The following is a 12,650-nucleotide window of genomic DNA, read 5'->3' as shown; positions in this document are numbered from 1 at the left end:
CTGTTCCAATAGTGTCTGGGTTTCAGGAGCACAACTCTTCCCCTTCTTGGTCATCCCAACCATCATTTTGGGGTAGACAGTATAGAGTTTCTAAAAATACCTCAGAAAATGATGAAAAGGTATCAAATTCATCTCTTTTAAGCACAAAATAATCATGAATTTAAACTTCAGTATTAAAATTTTGGTTTAATTTAAATTTTCAAAATGTAGAGAAAGACTCAGAATGGCTTATTAAAGGAAGTTGTTAAATCTCACCTTCTAATTGTATTCAAGGCTAGAATAGAAAGCCTGCCGTATAAGTCAAATATTCTTCATGTTTGTGACAAAGGAAGCTTAAAAGTTAACAAAAAGTTTTGCATGAAAATGACAGCATAAGGCTGATTACAAAATGAGGCTGACACATCAGAGCTCCATCTCAGAATTGCTGTCTCCCATGCTGGAGTGCCACACCTTTACTATATAATCATAATGCTCTCCTGCTTTAGAAATCACTTTACAAATACTGAAAACTTGCAGGTTTCAGTATTTGAATTTATGAATTTGAATATATGAAGTAAACTTCATAAATCTCCCATAGTAGCATTCCTTATGAGGGCATGTGTGTGTGTCTCAACTGAAGTTGGTACTATCCCTATGAATATCCACTTAATTCTCAGCTGTGCTGGGAAGATCCTCACATTGAAAGGTCAGAGGTTGGTTCTGTGGAGGCTGCCCATCCTTAACAGGGACTGTTCCAGCACGTGAAGGACTGCCAAGCACTGCTCCCTTAAGCGGTGCTCTCTCACGGGGCTGATGCTCTGCCACGGGGATAGCCAAGCAAGCCAGCTCCCCCCACACTTATTCTAGAACTTCTACCGCAGCACACAAAGACTGAGCTTTGCAAGAGTGGAACATCTTAGCACTGCCATCAGCACTTTTGAAACAATAAACCCAAACACCTCCAAACTGAAAGCATACTTTCAAGTCCACAACACTTATAAATCAGAGTGGTATTAAAGTGATTTAAGATTGTCAAAACAAGTATGTTCACCATTAATATTTTTGGTAGGGTAGGAAAGGAAATGGTCAAGTAGATTTCAATAAAATGCTGATAATATTTTATCTGTTTATGCTTGAATGAAAGAAAAATTAAATAAGGCTTCAAATAAAATAGAGTAAGCTTTCAATGACTATTTCTCTCACCTTACCTCTTGCTTGTACTGTCCATCTCGAACACTCTCACATGCCTCCTTCCCTCCAGCACCCCTGCTGTGGTGCCATGCAGACTGCGACTGCTCTGTGCTCTCTTCCACTCTGAGTCGCCTTCCCCCATGGCAGGGGCTCATGGGCACTCCTTCCCCAACTCCTCCCACCAACAGCAGCTATAAATCATCACTCTTTTATCTGGTGACAGCACACACTCCTAGGGCCAGGAAAATCCTAGTTATGTTACCTAAGAATTACCATCTCAGACAACTGCAACTACACTATACTGATGCCGAACTCCCACATCACATAGACAAGAAAACTGGAGGTCCCACAGGCAAGTGACTTCTCTAAGACTAAACCACTAGGCAATGGCAGAGTTGAAACGAGAGCCTGGATCTCAACCTCCCGCCACATCAGTATCATGTCCATTCACTGAGCTGACAACAGGCAGAGGCCAGCTCTTGCTCAAGTTCATGCACCGCCTTTCCTCAGCCCAGGCATGGCACCACAGCCATTCAAGAGATGATGGGAAAAAAATGAATCACTTGTGAGCAGGCAACAAAACACAATGGAAAAACATGGATTTTAAAGTCATGTTTTGGAGACAATCACCAGCAAGTGACCCTATGGAAGCTCCTTGGTCTGAGTCTCTGTTCACTCATCTGCAAAGCACTGACAAGAGTGGAGTCTACACACTACAAAGGCTCAGCACAATGCCGCCCACGGAGGAAGCCCCCGAGGCCTCGGTCTTCACTCTCCTGCCTCCCAACATCCCACTCAAAAGGTCACCCTCCTCCCAACAGTAGCTTGGGCACAAAGAGTACCCAGGCCTGGACCGTCCAAATGAGCATCCATCGGCCCCATGTGGCAACTTTCATTTCAATTAATTAAAATTAAATAAAGCTTACCATCCAGTTCCTCAGTCACATCAGCCACATCTCAAGAGCTCAGTGGGCACCCTGGCTAGTGGCTACCATAATGGACATCCCAGATGGAGAATATTCCATTACTACAGTGAGTTCTACTGGACAGCAGTGGCATCAACAGAGCACATTGCAAGCTGGGCCACAGGTGCAAGACAGGCTTCATATAAGCACATTTCTCTTCAGCATTTCAAATAGAGCAAAATTCTTCAGGAACGGACTCAGATATGAATTTTTGCTCTAAGACACATAATTATCTACTCTGATGTTCTAGTATACAAAAGTCAGACAAATTCAAAATGAAAAAATCAAATATTAAGATCTAAGTATTTGAAAAGATACATATAAAATTTAGAAAATATAAGCTTTATAGCATTATCTGATATTAACATGTTCTTCCAGACAAACGACACTATAAACGCAAGACCACTGTCTGCATAACATGAGCACTGTAAACAGCAGCCACAACAGAAACCTTAACGTCACCATCACTGTCAGCAACTACATGAACTAATGCCTCACTGACATCACTCTCACTCGAGAAACTCTAAATTCAATGCCCACTGCTAAAAACATAAATATTCAACATTTTACTCAGTTTTTTCCTCTATAACCCTGTACCAGTAAATCTAAGATGCCTAGACTTTGATGATATAAATTATGTTATTCATATCACTGTGCTACTAATAATTTTATTGTGTACAGACAGAATAAAGTAGTGGTTAAGACGCCACTATCATATCATGTGCTACTACACAAAACTGAACGAATACACTCGCAACAGGCATGAGGTGTGAAAGGCCTGCAGGTGCACCAGAACTGCTCCTGGATCATGCAGCCAGAAACCACTATGCAGGGGAGTCAGGCGACTTCCATGCTAGCAGTAAAGGGCATGAGCCCCAAGGATACAGAAACACTGTAACGAAAACAGTATGTTTAAGCCTCACTGAGTAGTAGAGCTAAAAAGGAAAATGAAATATGGGGAATTTTTGAGGACAAAAATGTGAGGAAGGCATACTGGCAAATACTGCAAAACGAGGGAGAAGCAAACAGAAGTCCTTGGGAGACAGTAACTAGGAGCTTTACTCAATAGCATTTCTATGTACGCGAAATAGTTTCTAAATTATCGATTATTCAGGAACACTTTCCCCCTTATATTTAAATTGCCTTACATCATCAAGTCCAGCTGAAACTATATCCAGCAGTGTACAAGTTATACTTTTTCTTAAAATGTTTTAGGATTAGTAGCTTTTCACAAAATGCCTCTATAATCAAATCATAACATTAAACAAAGCATATTAACACATCAAGAGCCTATCTTCTAAAATGTTAACTAGTCATAGTTAAATAATTCCCACAGTTTTAGCCTCCTTTCTCTCCACCCCCCAAAAATTAGACAATTATTATATCCAATAGATACCTATGGTCACCAATTTAAAAGCAACACAATGCTGATGTCTTCTTAAAAGATGAGCACATTCGCCCATGCTTCTGTGCCCTCAACGTCTGCCGATTAGTTGAGGACATTAGAACTAGGAATAATCCCAGCATTTGATACCTCCCCTCCCGTCTTATGGAAATGCCATTCACTGGCTCCACTTTCCTAAGGACAAAGTGATTTTTGATAACAAGTGAAATGTAAATCTCGTGAGAAAGACATTAACCCAGATCAGAGAACTATCAATATGACTCACAACCGCTTACAGAAAGGTGTATTCACTCACATGAAAAAGATTCAAAGTTTTAAAAGACAGATACCAGAACAATTTTTTCAAAGTGTCCAAGTTGGGATTTTTGTCAAATAAAAATGAGAAAGCAGGTCTCAAGCCATGAAGAAATTAAAGCCTACTCGCTCAGTCTTTTAATAATAATTTTAAAATGATCCTTACTACTTACAGGATCTACAAATAGAAATACACTTAAATATTTACAACTCATTAATAATAGTTACAATCTACCTGTATTGCAAGATTCCAAACATTTTCCTCCTGCAGTTAAACTAACTGTATAAATCTATTCTTTGAGCCACCAAATAATGTTAGTAACAGTGAATTTTATAATGCCTGGTATTTGGGAAAGTAAAAAGTAGCAAACATTCACAACTGAAAATTTATAAGAAACAAAGAAGACCAATCTACTTGCTAAATGTATAGTTTGGTTCTCTAACGTGCAGGGTTTAACTTCCATAACGATTTCTCAGTGTAGCAGGTATCTCCTGAATAAGAACAGCATGACAATACCTCAGGTCGCTTCTCATCCCATATGGCAGTAGGACATTCCTTAGTGCCATATAGACTGATTACAGCCTGCCAAGATGGCTCAGCTAGCTTTTTCCACATGATCACAATTTATTAAAATAAAGACTTTCAGCCTAGACAACATAGAAAGACCCTGCCTCTATAAAAATAAAAAAATTAGCCGGGTGTGGTGGCACATGACTGTAGTCCCAGCTACTTGGGAGGCTGTGGTGAAAGAATTGCTTGAGCCCTGGAGGTCAAGGCTGCTGTGGGCCATAATGGCACCACTGCACTCCAGCCTGGGCAAGAGAGTGCCTGTCTCAAAAAGAAAAAAAAAAAGATAAAGACTTCCTAGACAAATCTAGGATATTTTACTAAGCTGTTTTAACTCCTGCAAACACGGGTGTTTTTGCTGCTACCATCTATATTTTCAAGTATATTCTTAATATTTTCCTTAAGAAAAGGAGTATATTATAAGTAAAACCTAAAATTTGGCTGTTATGTTTCACTTGGTAAAAACAAAATCATGTGAAAAACCAGAAAAATTAATTCAATAATCTATTTAACACTATGATGAGACTGAGAACATTCTAAAGTCTGCAATTCTTGTTAACTACCTGACTAGTACAGTGCTGGTATGCTACTGTTACTACTATGGCCAAATAAGTACCACTTCCACAACACACAGGGTCTGTGAAGAGTCCCCACCATGAACACTGCATTGCCCATGTCCCCAGCACTGCACCCATCAGTGCCCAGTTCCCACTTCCTCTATGAACATCCTGCAGTCTCCCCCAATACCCAGTGATTTTCCACACACACTAAAAATCACCTAACGGCCTGGACACAGATCCTCAACCTTCTCAACCCAATGATCTCCACGGTGATGTACCTCTAGGATGGGGAGACCAGGCATTTGCCACAGAGCTATTCCACTTCAAAGACAGCAAATCAGGGTCTTCTTCGGGCCACGCGTCCTTATCCTAGCAAAGTTCCCAGTTCAGGGTGCAAAAAGGAAGGGCTTTAGGTCACCAGGTCGGGACCTGGTTCAATTTCTGGGCTGGCTCTTAGCTGTCACAAAAGGGACTCTTCCAGTTCTTGGCTGTAAATAGTGGTGAGAACACCCATCTTCTTTAAGAAGGGACCATATGGACCACAGAAGAAAAGCACTTAGCCTAAGCAAATTGGTAGCAGTCAACTCTCTGCCCCTACAAACTCATCAATTCACAACGTCGTGGGGGCCTACCTCACCACAACTCCCCACACCACACTTCCTCAGCCAGCTCTGTCATCACCCAGGCTCTTCCCTGATGGACTCATCACCATAAATTTATGCCAAGTTCAATACAAATTATTATTGATTTTCCTTTGCTGATTATTGATGATCTCTACCAAAGCGTGACCAAATTTTCCCATTTTTTTCAGCCCTCGTCTGAATCCTAATCATATCCTTACTCAATTGACCTGATGTTCCCAATTGAGAATAGAAGTCACAGTCACCACCACTATTTCATTCTTCCTCCCCTAGTTTTCCTCATGCCAAAGAGGATGGATACTATTCTTCCTTTCCAATACATCCTCTTTCCAAAGGTGTCACCTCCTTATTCTTCACAGAGGTATACCACATGTCTCCCAAACTTTTCAAGAACATCATCCTTCTGTGTGGCTTCCACGATCACCACAATGATAAGGACTCTGCAACTTACATCTCCAGAGCCTGTTTCTGGGTCTGACAAAACTATGTATTAGACCACTTCTCCTGCAAATGCTCTGTTTTGTTTCTTAATACAAGATAGATTTCTTTAAAAAAAAAAAAAAACACTACAAATAGTTATTTGGTTTAGTTAAGTAATATCTTTAAAAAACCCACAGTCCATATCTGCTTAATGCTGCAATACTGTCAGCTCCCACCTGGGAAAGAACAAGGTGACGGTGACCCTTCTCGCTACTGCACAATGCTGTACGTTCCAGCCAGCTCCACAAGGCAAGGCACACAGACCATAACGGAAGAAGTAATACCACTGCTATCTGCAGATGGCATGACTGTCTTTATAGATTACAAGGAATCTACAAAACCACTCTTAGCACCAGTGAGTTCAGCAAGGTTATAGGATAAAGGATCTAACGTACACAATCAACTGTATTTCTACACACTAGCAAAGAAAATGTGGAATCCAAAATTTAAAATACCAAACCATTTACGATCACTCCAAAAAGTTAAACACTTAGGAGTAAATCTAATGTTTGCATGCTGAAAACTACAAAACGCTAGTGAAAGAGATCAAATTATCTTCAAATAAAACGGAGCAAAAGGTACCATGTTCATGATCTAGAAGACTCAACATAGGAAACATGTCAATCCCCCCCCAAACTAATAAAATATATAGGTTCAACACAAGTCCTATCAAAATCCTAGTAAGGATTTTGTAGATATGAACAAGATTATTCTAAAATTTCTAAGGGAAGGCAAAGGAACTAGAATAACTTAAAGATTTCTGAAAAAAGTAAGAAGAATTAGCCTACCCATGTTAAGATTTTCTATAAAGCCACAGTACAGCACACTGTGTGGTACTGGCAGGAACTGACACACTGATGAGATGGAGAAGAGAACAGAACCAAGGCCACAGACAGCCCCGCTCACGTACAATCAAGTGGTATTAGAATATTTGGATACACACTGGCTAAAAAATGAACTTCAACCTAAACCTCTCACCTCACCAAAAAAATTTTTTTAAATATTCAAATGTAAAGCTATAAAATGCATGCAAGAACATCTTCAACAAAGAGTTCTGTGAAATTCTTAGATGCGACACCAAAAGCACAATTCACAAAAGTAACAAAAGCAATAATTCAGACCTCACCAAAATTAAAAACACTGGATCCAGTGAAGTCTCTCTGAATCTCAACGGATGGAAAGACAAGATACAGACTGGCAACATGGTGAAACCTTGTCTCTACCAAAATACACACAAAAAAACTTAGCCGGGCATGATGGTGGGCACCTGTAGTCCCAGCTACTTGAAAGGCTGAAGCAGGAGAATGGCTTGGACCCAGGAGGCGGAAGTTGCAGTGAGCCAAGATCGAGCCACTGCACTCCAGCCTGGGTGACAGAGCGAGACTCCGTCTCAAAAAAAAGAAAACAATAAAATAAATAAAAAGGAAAGAAAGAAAATATGTCCAACTACATGTCTGACAGAGGACCCATAGTTAGAATATGTAAAGAACTCTCCAAATTCAACAAGAAAAAAATAATAAACAACACAAGTAGAAATTAAAGATGGAAAAACATTTACTTACGAGAGTACACAAATGGCAAAAAGATGTCCAACCTCCCTAGCATTAAGAAAATGGGAATGAAAAACACAATGAACCATCACTCCATATCTACTAGAACAGCTACAATCAACAACAGTGACAATAAACTGGATCTCTCAAACACTGGCTAGTGCAAATGAAAAATGGTACAGCCACTCTGGGAAATATTTTGGCAGTTTCTTAAAAAGCTAAATATACACTTACCATACAACCCAGCAATGAAGTTTCTGGACATTTATTCCAGAGAAATGAAAACTTCTGTCCACACACATCCACACACACAAATGTACACAATTGTTCATGGCAGCCTTATTTCTAATATCCAAAAACTTGACACAACCTACACAACAGCTTGGATGGCTCTCACAGCATTATGTTGAATGAAATAGGCCAACCTCAAAAAACAAATCACATAATACAGATATCACTACAATATGGAAAAAAAATAGAAAAATTTTTAAGTATCACATATTGAGTAATTTCAGTTATGTAACATTCTTGATATTAAAACGAGATGCAGAACTGATGAGTGGTTTCCAAGGCCAGGGCTCAGAGGGACAGGAGTGGCTGTGGCACAGGAAGCTCCCTGTGGGGTTGGAATGGTTCTGCATCTTGGCTGCAGTGGTGATTACAAGATCAACACCTGATGAAATCACCAAGAACTGCACACACACACTGTGCCAAGGTAAGTGTCCTGGTTTCATATTATAGTTACATAAGATGTAACAACTGGGGTAAACTGGGTCAAAAATACAAGAAACCTGATATGGTTTGGCTGTGTCCCCACCCAAATCTCATCTTGCATTTAACTCCCACAATTCCCACCTGTTGTGGGAGGTGATTGAGTTATGGGGGTGGGTCTTTCCTGGGCTGTTCTCCTGATAGTGAATGAGTCTCACGAGATCTGATGATTTTAAAAACAGGAGTTTTTCTGCACAAGCTCTCTTTGCCTGCTGCCACCCACATAAGATGTGACTTGTTCCTCCTTGCCTTCTGCCATAATTGTGAGGCCTCCCCAGCCATGTGGAACTACTGTGAGTCTAACTGAACCTCTTTCTTTTGTAAATTGCCCAGTCTCGGGTATGTCTTTATTAGCAGTGTGAAAATGAACTAATACAGGACCCGTCTATACTATTTTTGCAATTCCTGTAACTAATTATTTCCAAATTCAAAATTTTTAAAAATTTTTTTTAAAAATAAAAGAATGACAATATATACCATGCAAACATTAATCAAAAAAGCTGGTATAGTTTTATTGAAATTAGACAAGTCTTCACAAAGTATATTTAAAGATAAAAGAGGAACAATTAAAGACAATAAAAGGTCAACTGAAAAGGTTAATAATCCTAAATGTCCATCATCTAATAACACACTCCAAAATTAACCAAAAGAAAGACACATCCACAATGATGTTTAGAAACTCATGAAGTCTCTCAGTAACTGACAAACAAGCAAACCATGAACAGCAACACAGATTTGAACTAGACAACCAATAACTATGACTTCATTGACATACAGAGCAGTGCACTTAACAATTGAAAAATACAAATTATTTTCAAATACACAAAGAAAATTTGCTACAAGTTGTCTATATGATGAACCATAAAGCGAGTCTCAACACATTACAAACACTGAAATTTTTATTTTATTTTTTGAGACAGAGTCTCACTCTGTTGCCAGGCTGGAGTGCAGTGGCATGATCTCGGCTCACTGCAACCGCTGCCTCCTGGGTTCAAGTGATTCTCCTGTGCCTCAGCCTCCCGCATAGCTGGGGCTACAGGTGCACACCACCATGCCCAGCTAATTTTTGTACTTTTAGTAGAGACAGGGTTTCACTGTGTTGGCCAGGATGGTCTCAATCTCTTGACCTCGTGATCCACCTGCCTCAGCCTCCCAAAGTGCTGGGATTACAGGCGTGAGCCACTGCACCTGGCCCATTTTTTAAAATTATAAGTATATTCAATGGCCTCATGAAATTCAGATACAAATCAATTACAAAAAAATAACTGCAAAAAACAGGTTGGGCATGGTGACTCATGCCTGTAATCCCAGCACTTTGGGACGCTGAGGTGGATCACTTAAGCTCAGGAGTTCAACACCAGCCTGGGCAACATAGCAAGACCTGGTCTCTATTTAAAATGATAATAATTATAAAAAGTTAACTAGGAAAAATCTCTTGGAAATCAAGCAACATAGTTATAAATCAAACATGGATTTAGATTAGAAATGACAATGGAAATTAGAAAATATTTGGGCCCAGGGACGGTGGCTCACGCCTATAATTCCAACACTAAGGGAAGCCAAGGCAGGCAGATCGCTTGAGGTCAGGAGTTTGAGACCAGCCTGCCAACTTGGCAAAACCCCATCTCTACTAAAAATACAAAAATTAGCCGGGGATGCTGGTGCACATCTGTAGTCCCAGCTACTCAGGAGGCTGAGGAAGGAGAATCGCTTGAACCCAGAAGGCGGAGGTTGAGGTGAGCCGACATCACACCACTGCACTCCAGCCTGGCAACAAAGCAAGACTCCGTCTCAAGAAAAGAAAAGAAAGAAAAAAGAAAAGAAAAGAAAAAAGAAATAAATTTTGAACTTAATGATAATACCTGTCAAAACTTAAATGCACCTATTTTTAGAAAGGAAAAAGGAAGAATATTGGAGACCTGAGCATTCATCTTATGAAGCTAGAAAAAGAAAAGCGAGTTAAAGTCAAACAAAATAAGAGAGAAAATAAAGGGAAGACCAGAAATCAATCAAACGGAATCAAACACCCTGAGAAGGCCATAGCATCACTTACACAGTATTCCAGAGGGTGCTTAAGCTGAGTTTAACTGCGAGGAAACACAAACAAAACAGAATGTGAAACATTCTGTATAATAACTGATGTTCATTCTTCAAAAATGTCAATGGAATGAAAGATAAACACTGAACTACTACTCCAGATTAAAAGACACTAAAAAAGCATGCCACCTAAATGTGACATGTGACCATATCCAGTACTAGAGAAAATAAGGCTACAAAGGACATTACTGGGATGATAGACAACATTGAAATATAAACTTAAAGTAGATACAAAGCATTGTATCAATGTTAAATTTCCTGAATTTGATAACTGTACTAAGGTTATATAAGAAAATACCTATTTCTTAGAAAATACACACTGAAGAATTAAGAAGAGGAATGAAGTAATCAACCTAGTCTGAAATGACTCAGAAAAATAATGATATAAAAATAATAATAAAATAAATGTAGCAAAATGTGGGGGAAAATATAGGTGAATCTGAGTAAAAGATATACCGGAGGAATACAGGCCCATATCTATCTTTTGGGAAGAAAAAGAAAAACCATTTATAAATGTTGATAGAGCAACCATTATTAATTCTATCATGCATTAGCTATAAAGTCACTAATTTTCTCTAGCTTTTTTTTTTTTTTTTTTTTTTGAGACAGAGTCTTACTCCATTGCCCAGGATGGAGTGCAGTGGCTCAATCTCGGCTCACTGTAACCTCCACCTCCCAGGTTCAAGTGATTCTCCTGCCTCAGCCTCCCTAGTAGCTAGGATTACAGGAGCTCACAATCTCGCCCGGCTAATTTTTGTATTTTTAGTAGAAATGGGGTTTCACCATGTTGTCCAGGCTGGTCTCGAACTCCTGAGCTCAAAGTGATCTGCCCGCCTTAGCCTCCCGAAGTGCTAGGATTACAGGCATGAGCCACCACACCCGGCCTCCAGCTTTTAACCATTAAAACTTCTCGTAAGATAATAATTTGGCTTTCCTTTCCTTTCATATTAGCATTGTTTGGCTTTGATTAATGTACTGATAATCTCCATGATATCATTTAAGGAATATCTCCTTGAGTTTTTATATTAATATAGCTAATAAGTATATTAGAAGCTAACCTTATAAGTAACCTTAGCATATAAGGAAATTAGGTAGCAATGGATAACAAACCTGGTACAGAGGAACTTCCAGCCATCACAGACAAACCACTCCAGTCCTCTTTTCCTTTGCATTATCCTGGCTCGTGGTAAGGTGTGGTAATCACTTTCCTCATTCTCAAAGCCTTCTTCAGACATCATTAGTGGCATTTCATCCAAATGCGCAGACTCATCCTCCAGCTGGTACCTAGTTAGGGTAAAAATGGAGTGCTGAGATAGGCCAAGCAGTCTTCTTTACAGTGTGTTTCATTTAGGGACAATATTTCCTCAAATTAGGCTGTCTTCAGCTGAGGGAAAGCATTATAAATAAGACTGCAGAGGCTGCTTTCTTTTGCAAAGGAATAAGTTAGCTAAGGTAAAAAAGCTGCCCAACGAGGCCTGTGCTAGCTGAAGAAGTCTCTGTTAACCGTGCTGTGAGCATAATCCTGGAGGCATCTGTGGTGCGGATGGGCAGCCTGACAGCACAACCAATGCTGCTCAACAGCTCCTCACTGCACTTAATCCAGTCAGAAAAAACCAATCTTCTGAAACATGACTATAGCAAAGAATGTTCACTCCAAGCAACATCTAAACACTCTATGTTACACAACTTTAAGTCATCAACCAACATTCTAGAAGTGACGTTCGACAGTATGTAGCTGTCTGTATCTGAAAGGTATCAACATCATCCCTTGGTTTGCTGACAGTTTATATCTTTGGGGAATGATGCTATGTCCCATTTATTCTGTTATTCTCTTCACTAAAATGCGCTATTCAATGAAAAAATCTCAACAACCAGCAGACCTTTTAAAGCTCAACAATCCTCTTGATTTCAAGAAACAGGCAGCCTATCATCAAAACTGTTCCTTTTATCCTTCCTCAATCACAAATGTAATTTATCTTTAAAAAATAAAAACTTACCTTTTTGAGAACAATTTGTCAGAAACTATAATGGTGATTCAACAAGTGCTGTCTTACTGAATTTTGCATTAAGTATTTGTGGAGGCATTGTCTCAATGTAAAAACTGAGAAAGCAGACTCGTGGGTTCCTCTGGGATAAAGTCATTTATATT

At 39.5% G+C, this 12,650-nt stretch overlaps 1 protein-coding gene across 23 annotated transcripts in view; it reads right to left on the bottom strand.

The window, feature by feature from the left end:
• Window positions 1-12,650, bottom strand: part of ATP9B (ATPase phospholipid transporting 9B (putative)) — a 318,298-nt gene that overhangs the window by 278,608 nt on the left and 27,040 nt on the right. For all 23 annotated transcript variants that reach the window (XR_010152083.1, XR_010152079.1, XR_010152080.1 and 20 more), the window contains one exon: window positions 11,612-11,785. Coding sequence is in view for 18 of the 23 variants with exons in the window: in XM_016933938.4 (XP_016789427.2) it covers window positions 11,612-11,785 (174 nt within the window). In the remaining 5 variants the exon portion in view is untranslated. The remainder of the gene's footprint in view (window positions 1-11,611; window positions 11,786-12,650) is intronic.

The sequence above is a fragment of the Pan troglodytes genome, chromosome 17 (genome assembly GCF_028858775.2).
Source record: "Pan troglodytes isolate AG18354 chromosome 17, NHGRI_mPanTro3-v2.0_pri, whole genome shotgun sequence".
In the NCBI taxonomy this organism is placed as follows: domain Eukaryota; kingdom Metazoa; phylum Chordata; class Mammalia; order Primates; family Hominidae; genus Pan; species Pan troglodytes.
This window is presented reverse-complemented; position numbering and strand designations above follow the sequence as displayed.